The 16,376-nt window shown below is 52.2% G+C and overlaps 2 protein-coding genes and 6 non-coding genes across 8 annotated transcripts; 4 read left to right on the top strand and 4 right to left on the bottom strand.

Annotated features, from left to right (window-relative positions):
• The first annotated feature begins 2,641 nt into the window (after nucleotides 1-2,641).
• On the top strand, nucleotides 2,642-5,031 carry MRPL58 (mitochondrial ribosomal protein L58). The gene is made up of 6 exons (XM_030506468.1): nucleotides 2,642-2,834; nucleotides 3,286-3,322; nucleotides 3,475-3,534; nucleotides 4,172-4,254; nucleotides 4,350-4,519; nucleotides 4,802-5,031. The coding sequence occupies exons 1-6, from the start codon at nucleotides 2,673-2,675 to the stop codon at nucleotides 4,884-4,886; spliced, it is 597 nt and encodes a 198-aa protein (XP_030362328.1). The 5' UTR covers nucleotides 2,642-2,672; the 3' UTR covers nucleotides 4,887-5,031.
• A 592-nt stretch (nucleotides 5,032-5,623) lies between these two features.
• Nucleotides 5,624-5,696, top strand: TRNAR-UCU. Its single transcript has one exon. It is a non-coding gene; the product is annotated as a tRNA-Arg (tRNA).
• A 793-nt stretch (nucleotides 5,697-6,489) lies between these two features.
• Nucleotides 6,490-6,562, bottom strand: TRNAR-CCU. The gene has a single exon. It is a non-coding gene; the product is annotated as a tRNA-Arg (tRNA).
• A 431-nt stretch (nucleotides 6,563-6,993) lies between these two features.
• Nucleotides 6,994-7,066, top strand: TRNAR-CCU. Its single transcript has one exon. It is a non-coding gene; the product is annotated as a tRNA-Arg (tRNA).
• Nucleotides 7,067-7,541: 475 nt separating this feature from the next.
• Nucleotides 7,542-7,614, bottom strand: TRNAR-UCG. Its single transcript has one exon. It is a non-coding gene; the product is annotated as a tRNA-Arg (tRNA).
• Nucleotides 7,615-9,819: 2,205 nt separating this feature from the next.
• TRNAR-CCU lies at nucleotides 9,820-9,892 on the bottom strand. The gene has a single exon. It is a non-coding gene; the product is annotated as a tRNA-Arg (tRNA).
• Nucleotides 9,893-10,144: 252 nt separating this feature from the next.
• On the bottom strand, nucleotides 10,145-10,217 carry TRNAR-UCG. Its single transcript has one exon. It is a non-coding gene; the product is annotated as a tRNA-Arg (tRNA).
• A 1,477-nt stretch (nucleotides 10,218-11,694) lies between these two features.
• LOC115616838 (5-hydroxytryptamine receptor 3A-like) lies at nucleotides 11,695-15,676 on the top strand. The gene is made up of 8 exons (XM_030506599.1): nucleotides 11,695-11,740; nucleotides 11,929-12,086; nucleotides 12,713-12,822; nucleotides 13,473-13,639; nucleotides 14,324-14,484; nucleotides 14,641-14,851; nucleotides 15,172-15,291; nucleotides 15,432-15,676. Exons 1-8 carry the CDS (start codon nucleotides 11,695-11,697, stop codon nucleotides 15,674-15,676), a joined length of 1,218 nt encoding a protein of 405 aa, XP_030362459.1.
• Nucleotides 15,677-16,376: the final 700 nt, after the last annotated feature.

Raw genomic sequence — 16,376 nt, 5'->3', positions numbered from 1 at the left:
CTTTCCTTTAGTGAGGCTTTCAGCAACCAAAGGAGGAAAGAATAAGCATCTTCTGGCCTTTTAGCCAAGTTTCTATCTAAACTTTTCATATTGCTTTGAAAACACCAAGGAAAACTACACAACTCCATTAAGAGGTAAGAGGAGAGTATTAAGCAACCACACTGCTGACCACAGAAACAGGTCTAATAGAGCAGCAGCTATTTAAGAGCATGGCCCAGTGATCAAAGACAGAAAGAAAACTACTGCATGCAATTAAAAAGGCTGAGGAAAAGTCTGCTATTATAGGATATAATGATTAATCTCAGAATTTGGCAAGACCAATGAACCTATGCAGCTCATAGCATTAAGATCAATAAGGACAGAGCTTGCCAAGAATCCAGTTTCATGCTGAGATTGAAAGATGACATTGAGACAAGGGCATTTGTATCACATCTAGTCTGGCTTCTTACTTTATTACCCGTCAGAAACCCGCCCATCATCACAAATAGGGATGGAGCACTCGAAGCACAAATTCAAGGGGTTTACAGAGCTTAAGCCCTCACGGGGAAGGAGATTTCCTGACTCAGTCTTCCCTCTCTTATGAGAGCTTAAACCTTGTGGAAGGCCCCTCAAAGAGCTGATTTCTCCTGCATTAATGGTTGTGCCCTCACTCACACAAGGAGCAACAGGCTCCTTGGACACAAGAGCTTTGCATCACCTTTCAGGGGTGGCTCCTCACAGCTCCTGCTCGCTGGTGACCACCATGCCCAAACGGGGACAGCACCAGCACCAAGGCTGTTCACTTCTCCAGCTTAAAGGTCAAAAGCTTGGCTCTCCTTGGGTCAAAGTAAGACCTCGTCACCCCAAGCCCTGCCTGCTGGGGAGAGCCGTTTCCAACCATCATCCTGCTTTTTACAAGGCTCTTTAAACACCTGCATTCACCATCAGAGAGTGGGAATGAAGCAAAACCACAATAATGCCCTGTTAGATGGGTCTGGGTCCAGCTCTGACCTTCAAGCCCCTTTCCCAGCCCCTCTGTGCACCACACAGTGACACTGTCCTTGGTGTGTGTTACCAGCACAGTGACAATGCCAACGTGTTGGACCACAGTGGGTAAAATGAGTCATTTTGCTTTGGCTATTTTACCCATCCCTCTGGCTACAAATGATTTACCTGTTCCTGATAGAAATTAAGGTCACCAGATGGCACGGATTGTCTCTGACAGTGCTGGGGGGGTTCTTTAAAGCATTTCAGCAGAGTTTGGATGGAGGAAGCAGAGCAGAACCTCAGGACATAGAGATTTGATTAGAACAGAGCATGGAACCCTCTTTGTCCCCTCGAGCACTGCTCAGACACAGCCACGACAGACCAACCACCAACAGAGACTTGCTCCTTCCCCATGGACTGAGCTTCCTGACATTGCTCTGATTCTCTAGATGGGACCCAGCTCAGCTCCTCAATCACCCACTGTCTTATATCAGCTTCAAAACACCGTTCTTGACTTCACCCACCCTTTCAAACAAGAGATAGTCAGCTCCTGTCACAACACCAGAGCAAATGACAGCCCCATCCCTGCCTGTGCACTTTCCTGCTGCCAGAAATAGCAATCCCTGCCCCTCCCAAAAGCCAACCTGACAGCTCCAGAAAGCTGGGGAGGATATCCACAAATGCTTCACTCCCCTGCATCCCCCGTCACAGAATGATTTGGGTTGGAAGGGACCTTAAAGATCATCTAGTTCCAGCGTTGGCATCTCTCTTACAGACCTGGAAACACATACATGCTCCTGTATCAGCATTCAAAACTATATAATTATATATATACATGCATATATAACTTTTTAGCACTCTCGAGCAGATGAAAGCTGAAGCATCCCGGGTGCAAAGTCCAAGTACATGGAAAACTCTGGATGTATTTTCAGTGTCACCGCTCAGCTCACCAAGATGCAGGGTTCAGGCAAGAGCACACGGTCCCCACCACTGCCTGCACCCCAGAGCTGGGAATGATGTACCCAAACCAGCCCTATGGGCCTCCCACACCATGACGCCCCAGGGCCTGCCTCAGCACTCAACAGACCCCATATAGCCCCTCAGTCCTCCCACACCCTCCCCATGGTGCTCCCACAGACACCATATACCCCCCAAGGTGCCCCACAGACCCTATATAACCCCCTACACTTTATAACCTAATAACCCCCTATACTTTATAACCTGTATAACCCCCTACACTTTATAACCTATATAACCTCCTATACTTCATAACCTATATAACCTCCTATACTTTCCCACGGCCTCACAGACCCCATATATTCCCCAAAGTGCCCAACAGACCCCATATAGCACCTCAGTCCTCCCACACGCTCCCCATGCTGCCCCCACAGACATCATATACCCCCCAAAGTGCCCCACAGACCCTATATAACCCCCTACACTTTATAACCTATAGAACCTCCTTCACTTTATAGCCTTCTACACCTTCCCAAGGCGCCCCAGAGAGCCCATAATCCCCCCCAGACATCCAATGTCCCCCATATAGTGCCCCAAAGACAACCCCCCCATAGACCCCACACCCCTCGTGTCTCACAACCCCACTGGCCCCACACACACCCTCCCTCCTCGGGCCCCGCCCCGGAACGCTGCGCGCAGCCGCCGTTTCCGTAGGGACACCGTGGCAGCGCTGCACCGCGGGAGCCAAGATGGCAGCGCACACGCTGAGGGCCCTGTGCCGGCCGCGGCTGGGGCTTCTCGCCGCCCGGTTCTCGCAGCGGGCCGCCGCCGGGACCGAGTACCGGAGCGCGTACAGCCTGGACAAGCTGTACCCGCCGCGGCAGGACGGCGGCGGCACCGGCAGCGCCGCGGTGAGGGCGGTGGGAGGAGACGGGCGAGGGGCGGGGCTTAGCGCTTGAGTGACAGGGAGAGTGGGCGGGGCTTAGCACAATGGATTACTATGGGGGTGGGCGGGGCTAATAGCAAGGGGCGGGGCCGACGCGGGTGAGCGGGACTTGGCGCAATGGGTTGCTATGTGGTGGGCGGGGCTAATCGCAAGGGGCGGGGCCGCCGCGGGCGGGCGGGGCTTAATGCAATGGGTTGATGCGGGGTGGGCGGGGCTAATCGCAATGGGCGGGGCCTAGCACAAGGTGTTTGTAGTTGATGGGCGGGGTTTATCGGAAGGGGCGTGGCCCAGGGTAGCTGCGATGGATGGGCGGGGCTTAGAGGGAGCGTGGCTTTCGCGGGTGGGCGGGGCCAGGCTGCTCCCGGTCGCCCCATCACTCCCTATTCCCAACGCGGGCATTCCATGGTGTTTTCCAGGAGGAGCAGCAGCCGCCCGCCCTCGACATCCCGCTGGGTGAGTCACCCCCTGAAACCAGCCCCAGCCGAGGTGCTTATCCGGGCCTGCCCTGGGTTAGGTGCCCGGAGGTGTTAGCCTGGATCAATCCTGTTCCAACACCAGCAGGAGCTGTGGCTCCGGGTCAGTGCGCTCCTTCTCTTCTCTTCCAGGTCGCCTCACCGTGACCTACTGCCGGAGCAGCGGCCCCGGCGGGCAGCACGTTAATAAAGGTGAGGAAGAGGATCTCCCCCTTTGATGGGGAAAGTATCATAGTCTTCAATCGCTTCCCTGTATTTGTGGTAAAACATTCAGAACATGAAGGTAAAGATCATCTTTGTGCTGCCTGGTGCTTTTTCATCATCATTACCTTACATTTTAACACAACTTCCACATCTTCACAATGCTCCAGACCAGTGGTAATGTATTTGATTCTCCTGCTGTTGCTGGGAGCGTTGCTGCGACATGTGCCACATGAAGCATCACCTCTGTCTGGTCTGTTTTCAGTGATCAGGCACAAGCAGCCAGATGGTTTCTGGAACTTTACAACACCATAAATTCTCAGCTTAATTCAAATAAACTAGAAATACTTCCTGTTGTGCCGCTGCCATTAAATAAGGGGGGTATTGACTGGCAACAGCGATAAATCTTGTCTAGAAAGGCAAATATCATGATGGAGTATCCATAAAGATTTAGAGATTGTCTTTGAGAATGGTCAGTAAAAATACAGCAAGGAAAAAGGTGATTTTTCAGGAAATTGATGCTGGAATCACCCTATGTTCAAAGCTAACAGTGAACAGGCTGAATTATCTCCTATAACTTAGGAAGGCAAGCCATTACATAGAAAAAAGACCCTGTTTTTCCTCCCAGTGAACACCAAGGCAGAAGTTCGCTTCCACTTGGCATCAGCAGACTGGATTCCAGAAGCCGTAAGACAGAAAATAGCATCGATGGTAACTACAGACCCCTTCCAGCCACAGTTTGAACGTCACTCTCAGACAGGATGTGATGAGGTGTCAGTGATCACATCCCGTTTTCCCCTCTGCAGCACAGGAATAAGATAAACCGGGCTGGTGAGCTGATTGTGAGCTCTGAGGAGAGTCGCTACCAAATGAGGAATCTGGCCATTTGCTTAGAAAAGATCAGAACCATGGTCACGGAGGCTACGGAGCAGCCCAAGGTGGTGTCTAAGGAGACAGCACAGAAACTCATAGAGAGGTATCTTTATTGAAACGGCCTTTTATTTGAGATGGATTCAGATCATTGTGTGATTTAGTTTGCAGTTCATTTGTACAATCTTCATACTCATTTGGATTTCCTTTGCTAAGAAATCCACTGATCCATTAGATTTTAACCACTTCCCTGGATAGCATCCCAAGAACAGGGACTGGTTATTCTATCTGTGGACATTTGTCATCAAGTCTATGTTGTAACTGTGCTCAGATTTGAATGTGGAAATGTTTTCTTGGTGCACTAAAGGAGCTTTTAACTTTGTTTTAGGGTGGAAAAAATGAACCGCGAACGACTACGACAGAAGAAGATACACTCGAACATAAAGCAGAGCAGGAAGGCAGACTTCGACTGAGAGAGCAGAGACCCAAGCCTTCAGCATACCATCTTCATAAAGAAATGGCGTTGGCAGCTGTAGATGGTGCTAAACTTATGAGCTGTTTTTAACAAAAATGGTCTGAAAGTGTAAATAAAAATATATAACATCTCCTTTTGAATTGAAAAATTATTGTTCATGTTTGAAACTAAAAATTCGGTTTGAATTATATATTTTATAATATATATAATATATATTTTAAAATATATTAATATATATATGCTGTATATGTAGATTCTTTGCGTGCTTCAGCCCTCTGCTCTATGAGAGCACCCTCTGCTGCTGAGCACAAAAGCAGCAGTTGATTCGGGTGGAACGAAAGGGAAGAGTATAAAAGCATAACTACATATGTAAGTAGCTATTCACCATTTCAAGCACTTTCCATTCATTGTAGTTGATTTTTTTCCTAACCATGAAAAAGTACGTGTCATTTTATTACGTTAACCTAAAGCCACAGCAGGAATTGGGCAGGTTGGTCTCTGGGGGTGCTCAAAGACCAAACCACCCTCTAAGTCCAGGAGGATGCTGGTCCTTGAGGTGCAACACCAGAACCCTCAGGCTGAGTCTCTTGGGCTTGAGGAGTCGCTCATTAGGGGATCCTGTTTGAGCAGAGGACGATCCTGTGGGTAATGTGGGGTTCACCACCAGGTCACTTCACTGGGGGGGGGGATGTCCTCAAAAACACCAAAATCACACATTTTTCCTCCTCTGTCAGGGCCCCAGTGGCCTAATGGATAAGGCACTGGCCTTCTAAGTCAGGGATTGTGGGTTCGAGTCCCACCTGGGGTGAGCAGAGCTGGCTCTGTTTTAGGCAAAAACCCAAACAAGAGAGGGAAGTGCGCTCTGCTGGTTCCTGGAGTTTAACAGGACACTCATGGCTTTGCTACAGTGCCCGGTCCCCTTTGGAATGGAGGGGACTTCTGATCTCTGCCCTTGCATCAACCCGGATCAGAAAGCAAAGAGCTCAAACCTCACATCCTCCCCAGACAGGCTAGAGCACATCAATGCATCCCGATCACCCCCCCTGCACACCGAGGCCAGCAAAGATAATTAAGTCTGGCCCTGCCTAAAGGTTTTCTGAATGGGAGGAGGGTGGCTCCAGCTTCCCCCCTCACAGCAACAGCGGCTGCAGCTCCGAGCTGTGCCCTGGGCTTTGCTAAGTGAACAGGATGTTGCTGCTTCAGATGTATTTCTGACAAAAAAATGCTTCAGATGTATTTCTGACACAAAATCATTGCACGAACATCAGTTGGGGCAGCAACAACCTCAACCGAGGCCTCCTGCAACCAGGACACCTCATCATCCCCTGCTCTCCGGGTCTCCTTACCAAGGTTTTGCAGTAAGATTTGCCGAGTTCTGCTTAAAGCCTTGGACACCACGGTTCGGGGGAGCCGCTTCAGAGATTAAAAGCATATTTTAATGCTGGGTTTGTGCACCAACACCTCTCCCGTGTGAGTATGCGCTGAGCCAGGGGTCACGGAGACCTGGGGGGCATGCTTAACCGCCTGTCACGGCAGCACCGACCCCTCGCCACGCACCAAGTCACCCCAAAACCGGCTCAGATCCGCGGAGGGAAAAGAGTCACCCCAGATGGGACTCGAACCCACAATCCCTGGCTTAGGAGGCCAGTGCCTTATCCATTAGGCCACTGGGGCTGCGCACAGATAGATTATTTTAGTGCCGTGACTTAACTCTCTGCTGGCCGGAGGGGAGCGCGGCTGCGGCGAGCGGGGTGCGGGGTCCTGCACAGCCCCGGGGGGCCCCCGGCACCCCCAGAGCACGGCAGCGCCGTCCTCGCCGAGCCGCGCAGCTCCCCGCCCAGCACAGCCCCATCTCTGTGTGTACAGCCCAGGAAACCGGCGGTGTTGGAGGGCCGGGGAACCCCGCGAATGGCCCGGCTCCGCCCACCGGGCCGCAGCCCGCTCTCCCGCACCGGCGGGGCGGGAGGTTCCGGTGCCCACCGCCCGGTTTGCGGTGCAAGGAGCCGCTCTCCTCCTTCCCACCCCCCGCACCGGTCGCTCCGTTCGTTCCGGACCCCCGCGGAAAAAGCGCGGGGGGGCGGGGGTCAAGTGGCGGCTTTTGCGCGGCCCCAGTGGCCTAATGGATAAGGCACTGGCCTCCTAAGCCAGGGACTGTGGGTTCGAGTCCCACCTGGGGTGGGAGCGGCTTTTTTTGTCCACTTCTTTGCATCAGAACCCCAAGGGAGAGGATGGGCGATAATGGGACGCCCACCCTCACATACACCGACCCCTGTACCTCGCCCCAACTCACCGGACGCTCCCCGTAGCAAAGAAAAGCCGCAGCCCGGTCGCCCCTGCCCCTTTATCCTATCCCCGGTAACCGGCCGCAGCTGGGGCTCATTATCCGCCCTGTGCCCCCATCCCGGGACAGGGTGGCCCGAACCGCTGCCCGCCGTGGAGCCCCAGGAGCACGAATGGCCCCGAGCAGGAGATCCCCGGGGATTTGCAGGGCACATCGCACCCCAAAGCTGCCCCAGCACGGGCACGTTCCCTCGGGCTTTGCCCCACTGGCACCCCGGGGGTGCCATCACCCCAGGCGGTACTGATCGCCGCCCCCCCCACGCCAGCAGCACAGCGAAATTAAACTAGTCGAGGCTCTCCCGTGGCTTTAAAACAACCACGAAGGGACTCGAACCCTCAATCTTCTGATCCGAAGTCAGACGCCTTATCCATTAGGCCACGTGGTCCCCCATAACTCTGCTTTGGGGACACTGGCAGACACCGGGGGTCCCGGGGGGTCCCTGCCACCCCCTGGGCATCCTCCCCATTCCCATCCCGCCTGGGATCACGCTGTTCCTTACACCCAACACGGGACCCCATGTGCTTAATCGGTCATCATAGACCCCACTGCTACCCCCAGCCTCAGTTTACCCTGTACGTGCTGATGTCTGCAGCAGTGACGTTCTCCTCCTGCCACCAGCCCTGCTGCCCAAACCGTGCTGCTGAGGATGCCAACAACTCTGCACACAAATATAACCCAAAACGCAAAGAGACCCCATCCAGGAGATACCCCCAACACAGAGCCACTGGGGTCACCCTCCAGCTGCTGGGGGCACACAAGTCCAGGCTTTCCCTGCCCATCCCCATGGAAAGGCAAAGACAACATCATCACATCCAGCTGCGGCTGTGCAGGAGCCTTAAGGGGGAGGGAAGCAGCGTTTGACTCCCAGGGTCAGGCATTACTGGGGAAGGAAGAAAGATGGGGAGAGCCAGGACCCTGGAGACAATTCATCCTTGCCTGTTAAAGCATTCAGTGTGATGGGCACAGTGTCAATGAGATGCCGGGAGCAGGACACAAGGAGTAACACCATGGGCCTCATTAAGCCCCTGTTCATTATTAGTAACACCTCCTGGTGCAGCTTGGCTTCTCCCCCAAACCTGCATTTCTCATCTAACCCTAAATAAGTTTCCCAAAGCCTGCCACAGGGCGGAAAGGTGTTTTAACCTCTTCTGCACCCATGGAGGTTTTGGGGACCTGTTGGCTCCTGGGGTACGTTCAGCTCAGCTTCAACCAGTGTGTCTTTTCTGATGTGTATGTCAAACAAAAGCTGAGCAGAAACATGCTGAAGAGCACTTGTGGGTGTGCTTAGGCCTCAAGCAGGTTTGCTGCTCTCCAAGCAGCCAAGTCATTTCCTCCTACACCTAAGAGAGAAAAACTACTTAGAAAGAAACTTTACTCTAGGTTTCACTGGTGTGATATCACCCTGACCACAGCTGCCTTTTAAAATCCATTAACTGTGTTAGAAAAGACCCTCCAAGTAGCTTTTTAATGCAACAAACCTGAGAGATCATTACCCCCAAGACACTTATGTGGAGGGCTGTGGTCCCAGGGCAGCGCAGCCAAACTGTGTGACCCCAGCAACCTGCCCCTCACTGAGATGCAGTTTCTGGCGGAGTAAAGCATCCTTCCCAGCAGAGCTTGTCCTGCTCCGGGAAGAGGTTTATGTGATACCTGCAAGGTTCTTATCGCCCAGCATCCATCCGCTTTTTGTTGGGGGTCAGATGCAGCTGATGACACAGGGAGCACCCAGAGCGGGTAAAAATGCAGCTGAAGTTCCCGGCACAGCCCTGAGCCAACACAGACCCAGCTCTGCCCAGACAAAGCTAATTAAACAGTGTTAACTGCTCTGCTTTTGCACTGTATGGGTCGCCTGGAAAGATGCCCCAGCCAGAACCATCCTTTCATTAACACCTCTCTAGAAATCATCCTTTCGTCAACAGGTCCCAAGCATTCACCTTTGCACTGAGGCCTGGGGCAGTTTGTAGCTACTCCTTGTTGCTTCCCTTTTTCATGGAATCATATTATCACAGACTGGTTTGTGCTGGAAGGGACATTAAACCTCACCCAGTTCCAACCTCCTGCCACAGGCAGGGACACCATCCACTAGAGCAGGTTGCTCCAAGCCCCATACAAAGCCCTGTCTTTCTGATGAGCTCTAAACTGTGACCACTGGCCAGGAGCAGATAACCACATCGTCCCAACACCATCGTGTACAGCTCGTGTGCAGCACCCTGCGTACTGCGGTTGTTGGCACAGGGAGCAAGACCAGCTCTGCTGTGGGGATCTCACTGCCCCAAAACACATAGTGTGGACTACCCCAACCTCCCTCTTCAGCTTTCCCCTCTGCAAGCTCTGTCTCCAGCGGCTGCACTCAGGCACACACATTCAGCAGCACTGGTTTATTCTCCTGCTGCATTAACCTCCTTAATTGACATCTGCCACTAGGGATGGGGAACGTCTGCCCCATGACCAAGCAGCCAAAGCCAGCTCCCACCGGGCAGCAGCACCAGGAGAAGCAGGCGGCCCGGAAGCTCTGAGCGGGGTGATGGCACCTAAACCAGGGAGCAAACGCACAGAAATGGGGTTGACACCAGCAAAACGGGGGGGTGCTCACCCCAGATGGGACTCGAACCCACAATCCCTGGCTTAGGAGGCCAGTGCCTTATCCATTAGGCCACTGGGGCTGCGCAGGGCGCGCGCCCCGGCCCGCGGGAACGGCCCGGCCCTGGCGCTGGGAGGGGGGGGGGGCGAGGAGCCCTCAGGGGAAGCGGGGGAAATCACCCGGGGGTCCCGGGGAACGGGAGGCGGAGCGGGGCTGCACCGGGAGCGGCGGGGGGGGCACAAGGGGCCAAACCGGGTTCGCTTCTTCTCGCCCCCCCGCCGGGAGAAGAGGCGAGAAGGGGAAAAGCTGGAAATGGGGAAAGGGAAAAAAGGGTCGACCACGAAGGGACTCGAACCCTCAATCTTCTGATCCGAAGTCAGACGCCTTATCCATTAGGCCACGCGGTCAGCGCTCTGAAAGCGCCCCCCAGCGATGCTGCCAACCCCCAGCCCGCTCCCACCGCCGGTCCCACCGGGACCCCGGCACGGAGCATCCCCGGGCACGGCCGGGAAGGACACTGCCGGGCGGGGGAAAGCAAGGGTGGGACTCGCTGCGCTGGAGCCGGGGACAGGCCCGCAGGCAGGGCCGGGGTGCTTCGCTGGGGAGAGGCAGAAGCAGGATGATGCAGAGCCCAGGCTCTCGCTGAGCATCCAAGTCGTCCCATCGCTTCACCCAGCCTCGCAAGTGTCCGGCCTCCCTCCCTCCTCTGCCCCCCACATGAGCTGCTGCAGGAGGGATGCTGTGCAGAGCGTGCAGGTCCTTGCCGCAGCAGGACATAGTGGATACCAATGGTTTGCAGAGCAACAGGACAGATTCGCCTTTCCAATGTACTCACATCACACCAGCTGCTGGCAGGCATAAGGGATTGCTGGAGGCCAAGTCACCTTTATAGCACCATGCTGGGGGCCCAGCATTATCCTATCTCTACTGATACCGTCACCCACCAGCATAAGCTCCTACAATCAACACAACCCTCAAGCCCCAGCACAGAGATCACCTCTACTTCTCGTACCCCTTGTATGTGATCCAAACCCACTCTTATGGCCATATGCTTCCTACCTCCTATCTCAGGAACAGCCGCACCACACAGTTATTAGGTGCCATCTTGGATGTCCTGGCAGGATGGGACTTTCCAAGAGGACAAGAATTGGAGCCGCTCCCCTGCAAGGGAACCATCACTTTGAGCACCTCAAGGTATTGATGGAATCACGGCAGAAAAAACAGGCAGTGATGGAGAGGAGGGGTAGCTGAGGGAAAGAGACAGAGATGGAAAATGCCTCTGAGCCTTTAATCTTAACCTTGAGGACTTGGAGGAGAACAGGAGCTCAGGAGTCAGAAACCCATCAGTGGGTGCATGAAAGGCTCAGTGCTTTGGGAAATGAGGACACACTCTAACACCCACAGCCTGCGCTGCTATGGAGAGGACCAGGCTCAAAGGAGAGCAGCCTCTCGTCTGCCTCCCCAGCACCCCTCACACCGCACAAGCACTAATTCCTGTTCCATTTCAGTGGGGTTGCAGCAGACTCTCAGCCCAATAAATCAGACGGGATTTGCTTTGAGTAGCTCTGGCTCTTTGCCTTTTCTTTGTGGAGATGGGCCCTTTCTTTTCCTCTCCCTCAAATTGTTGGGGTTGTTTTAATGACTTTATTTGTTCCTTCACCACAGCTAAAGGCTGCTCCCCTGAGCCAGCTGAGTGCATCAAACCATTAGCAAGTTCTTCCTTCCAATGCAAATAAATACATAAAAAGTCTAGCTCCTATTTACAAAATAGCCATCCCTCATTAATAAATATCAAATCAACTTCGACATAACAAGTGACGTGTCCTGCAACTGTTCATAAGACACCCGGGTACCATTTGCCTCCTTATTTAGAAGCAGGAGACGATGCAGCGAGCTTTTATAGTTATCCTCACCTTCTCTCTTGGGTCAGGTAAGTGCAAGAGGGATAGAAAAGCTTTGAGGAATTCTGTTCTCATCCACATGAGAAGGGGTTCGCCTGTGTTAATGATGTTTTTCATACCCAGAGCTCCAGGCCCTTTCTCTTCTGGTACATCTCTCACACAGGTTGGGAACTGCCTGATCCTTTCCTGATTCAAGTTGAATTCTTTCCTCCAGCAGGGGCTGCTCCCAGGTACATCTGCACCTACTACGATGTGGTTGAGTACCTGAACATCTCCTCTCACAGCAAGGTGCACGCACACATACTGCCCAAGACAGACTTGAAGGAGCCTGTGGAGGTGAAGATGGATTTCATGCTGATGGCTATTCTCTCCGTGGTAAGGACCCAAAACTCCCGTCGAGTCTTTATAAGAGAAAACTGGGCAATTCCTAGATTGGGGTCTGGGTCTTCTGCCAGGCAGGGCTGAGCCAGCAAGGCCACAGGGATGAGAATCAGCCCCTTCCACTTCAGCTCTCTGCTGTTTGCAAGTGGCTTTGGAAGATCTAGAGTATTGTCTCCCACTTACTTCCAGGAAGAAGTTCAGAGGCAAATTCAGAGAAGCTGCTTTATAAAAGGCTCTAAAACCAACCCTGCAGAGTGCCTCAGCTGAGCAGTGCAATTGCAGGGCACTGGCATGTAAATGGTAACAAGAATCTATTTCTTTACGTAAACCATTGGACTGCTCCCACTCTTCATGTGTCGGACCAAGACCCTTGAGCTGAGCTCCTGCAATCTGTGCTGTCCACTGCAAGGGCGACAGGGGCGAGCTCCGGGCTCTGCACTGGATGTACCTGAGAAAGCAACATCTTCCCTTTTGTTTCTCCAGGTTGAAAAGCTCCAGACAGTCACTTTTTACTTCGTTTTGAACCTGGTAGGTCCCTCAGGAGCGTTTCCATCCTGCGATGCCCAGCATGATGGTGCTGAGCCCGGCGCTCATTTCTCTCCTGCAACTTCTTCCCCCAGGAGTGGAAAAACACTTTTGCAACCTGGAACCCGCAGGATTTCTGTAACATTTCCAAAGTCATTCTGCCCATGGAATCGTATTGGTCTCCCCCCATCTTCATTTTAGAGCGGTACGTTCCCCTTTCGTTTTTATCTACTGCCTTAAGAGAAATACAATGGGAGCGAAGTGTTGGTATTATTGTAGGAAATGGGATAAATTCATATGGTTAAAAGTTGTTCCCATGAACTCTCTGAAACCAAGAACCTTGTAATTTAGATTAATGGTGACCACAGTTCATACTAAGCACTTTGTGGCTCTATAAAACTGTAACATCAGCAGAAAGATCCCACCTGGGCTGTAGTTAAAGCTGAGGAAGCAGCAGAGACCTGCGGTGTGGTGGGATGAAGCAACCCTTGGTAGTGAGTTGTGAGATACAGGATGAGCGCTGCGGGTCTGACAGGGATGGGCACCAGCATCAGCTCTTCAGCTGGGGGAAGGATGGTGGCAGCTCTGCGGTGAGCAGAGCCAGCACCGAGCCCTGCCCCAGCTGAGAGTGGGAAGCAAAGGGGAGAGAGGAAGGAGTTCAATAGGATGCGCAGAACTACAAACCTCAGTCCAGAGGCACCCACCAGCCCTTCTTCAAGCCTCAGGTTTCCTCCTCACTGCTACATCCCATAGGTGGGTGACGGCACAAAGCCCCCCCGGAAGGATGCTCACAGCCCGCTGAGGAGCATTCCAGCATCTTGGAGCTTGGTTGTTCTCCACTTTTGTTTCCTCCAGAGTGAATGGACAAAAGCCGAACTTGGATTACATGGGTGTAACGCACAACGGCACCTTCAACTCCACCCAGCCCTTCCAGGCGACCTTGACGTGCAGCTTGATGATCTTCAAGTTCCCCTTTGACACCCAGACCTGCAACTTGAGCATAGCTTCATTTCTCTACCCAGGTACAGCAGCAGGATGGGCTTTACCACATCAGCTGGGCTAAACTTGCAGAGAGAAGAATAGATGGGATGGACCCCGGCTCACTCCTGGGTTCCAGCACCACATGCTCACAATGGGTTGGTGGGGTTGAGGTCACATAACACCAGGGGAAATGAGCTAAACCACTGTCATTCTGTTTGGCACGTTTCTCAGTGGCATCCCCGGAAGTATCTGGATGTTCTGTGGCAATTCCCCCTCCCCAGGACTGGTCTCTACAAACCAAGAGACTAAGAGGCTTAAAACAAGGCTGCTTGTTCACATACAGCTTCAAGGGCTGATCCTTAAACATACCTGAAAGCCATGGAAAGGGAGAAGATTAAGGAGTTTCAGGGATCCAAGCTGTGCTCAGAGTTCACCCCATCAGGAAGGGTTGAAAAATAAGCTGAGGTGACACAAAACCCTCCAGCTCCAACACAACTGTCCTAATTCAGCAGAGATTTCCCCTCTGATCCACATTCCTAAAGGTCCAGCCAAGTCTCTTCACCAGAGTCCACTGATGGGTTAAGAAGCCCCATCAGTGCAGGGAACGCTGCCTTCCCCATCTGCGGGCACCCTTGGTTGGGAGGGAAATGGAAAGGAAATACCTGACCTCTAATAAATAACCTCAATTCTACAACCTCTCTCCTCTTTTACCTCCTGCCCAACAGTTACAGACCTTGTCATGAAGACGAAGCGGGCACCAGCTGATATGATGAGAGACAGCCAGAGTTACTTCCTCACTGATGGAGAATGGAAGTTCACCAACCTGAGCATCATTGAATACATGGAAAACCTGGATGATGGACAATTTTCCGTGGTCACCTACATGGTATGGCAGTACCTTCATGATAGATTGCATCGATTTGCCACCAAAAGAAAAAGAAAAGCATGAAACAAGATGATTTTCTACATCAGGGAAAAAGCATTTGCCCAACACAGTAAGTTATCTCCTGCTCACCTAAGTTTTGTCCATCTTCTCCAACAGATTTCCATGGAGAGACGACCCACTCTGTACATTTTGAACCTGATCCTGCCGACATGTGCGCTGTACCTGCTGGACATGGCCGTGCTGTTTGGACCCAGCTCCCTCGAGGAGAAAATCAATTTCCAGATTGCCATCATCCTTGGAAGCTCCATGTTAGCTGTGATTCTCAACAACATCCTCCCGACGTCCTCCAACAGGCCACCCGTGATAGGTACCCGTCTTTACTGAATAAAAACTAACTGGGTTAGTTTTTAGGTTGGAACCTAAGCCTGAGCCTCATCCAACATGGCCTTGAACACTGCCAGGGATGGGGCAGCCACAGCTTCTCTGGGCACCCTGTGCCAGCGCCTCAGCACCCTCACAGGGAAGAACTTCTGCCTTCTATCTAATCTCAATCTCCCCTCTGTCAGTTTAAAGCCATTCCCCCTTGTCCTGTCCCTACAGACCCTTGTCCAAAGCCCCTTTCCAGCTTCCTTGCAGCCCCTTTAGGCACTGGAAGGCTGTTTTCTTTGTTTTCCTATTGTTCTGCAGTGGTATTCTTCCTGGGCACCTTCCTCCTCATGATCATGGCTGTGTTCGACACCTTCTTCTTGTTGCACCAGCAGCACAAATCCCTATACGTAGACAAGGTTCTCAGAAGCTTCCAGCAAGGTAAAGAAACCCAAAATAACCTCTTAAACCAGTAAGTTTGGTGCATTTTCCTGCAGCTTCCTTTGGGCGAAGGTGGGTTTCAGCTGTGGCAGTCACCCACCAACTGCCCTACACTGATATATGCTATTTGCTCTTCACAGATGTGCACACCAAGCTGGCAACGAGAGCCACAAACAACCAGAGCACGAAACACCTGGCCAAGGACGGTGCCCAACAGCCGAACCTTCCCAAGAAGGCCCAGGAAAAGGGACAACCAGCCAAGCGCCACTGGCAGCCACAGGAGCAGGACCCGTTTCTGCCTGTTCTGGAGAAGGTGCTTCTCTACAGCCACTTCTTCCTGTCCCTGGTTTTCTTTGCTATTATTTTTACTAAATGGAGCAGCTGAATTCCAGCTCTGCACAGCACTAGGTCAGTTGCTCTCCACTGCATTGCCCCTCCTGCGTAGCTTTTATCCAGCTTCATACACTGAGTTGCAGTTGTTTCAGTTGCCTAAATAACATTAAAAAGACAAACCCACAGGGGGTGAGATCTGCATGCTTAGTGCTTCATACTCTGTTCAGTAGAGCTACATCTGTTCTTAAAGCATTCCATGTGCTAGCAAAGCATGGCAATAAAACACTGGTGAAATCTAGGGATAACGCCTTCGTTCTATGGGTCTATAATTCTCACCACTAACATGACCAATGGAAAGGGAGTTAATGCCCTTCTCTTTTGGAGATGTTTCCATTTTGGGGAAAGGTGTTGAAGAATCCACCTCAGATAATGAAATAAACCAATGCAAGTCTGAAGCATTTGTTTCTGTGAGTTTCAGTGAGCTCTGCATCATCCAGAAACCTGGGACAGAGGAACAGGATCACCAGGGTTAAAGGGGTGATAGCTGGGTTGTCTGAAAAAGATAAAACCTTTTTTTAATGTATCTCAATACTTTCACACTCCTTCAACTCCTTTTACAATTGACTGGACTTAAACCATCACAACCAACCTAGAAACCATCCCCAGACCTCTGCCTGTAGAACTACTGGGACATGTCTCCCACTGCACTGCAGATCATTACTAAATACACCCCAACATCAAAAAAGGCTTTA

The sequence above is a fragment of the Strigops habroptila genome, chromosome 14 (genome assembly GCF_004027225.2).
Source record: "Strigops habroptila isolate Jane chromosome 14, bStrHab1.2.pri, whole genome shotgun sequence".
In the NCBI taxonomy this organism is placed as follows: domain Eukaryota; kingdom Metazoa; phylum Chordata; class Aves; order Psittaciformes; family Psittacidae; genus Strigops; species Strigops habroptila.
Note: the sequence above shows the minus strand (reverse complement) of the source record. Positions and strands in the feature narration are given on the sequence as shown.

Bases quoted from the DNA above. Each gene is read 5' to 3' on its own strand.
- LOC115616838 (XM_030506599.1), top strand. From the start codon at position 11,695: ATGCAGCGAGCTTTTATAGTTATCCTCACCTTCTCTCTTGGGTCAG. The intron at 12,087-12,712 runs GTAAGGACCCAA...TTCTTCCCCCAG, and splicing joins TGATGGCTATTCTCTCCGTG to GAGTGGAAAAACACTTTTGC. The intron at 14,852-15,171 runs GTACCCGTCTTT...ATTGTTCTGCAG, and splicing joins CAACAGGCCACCCGTGATAG to TGGTATTCTTCCTGGGCACC.
- MRPL58 (XM_030506468.1), top strand. From the start codon at position 2,673: ATGGCAGCGCACACGCTGAGGGCCCTGTGCCGGCCGCGGCTGGGGCTT. The intron at 2,835-3,285 runs GTGAGGGCGGTG...GGTGTTTTCCAG, and splicing joins GCGGCACCGGCAGCGCCGCG to GAGGAGCAGCAGCCGCCCGC. The intron at 4,255-4,349 runs GTAACTACAGAC...TCCCCTCTGCAG, and splicing joins GACAGAAAATAGCATCGATG to CACAGGAATAAGATAAACCG.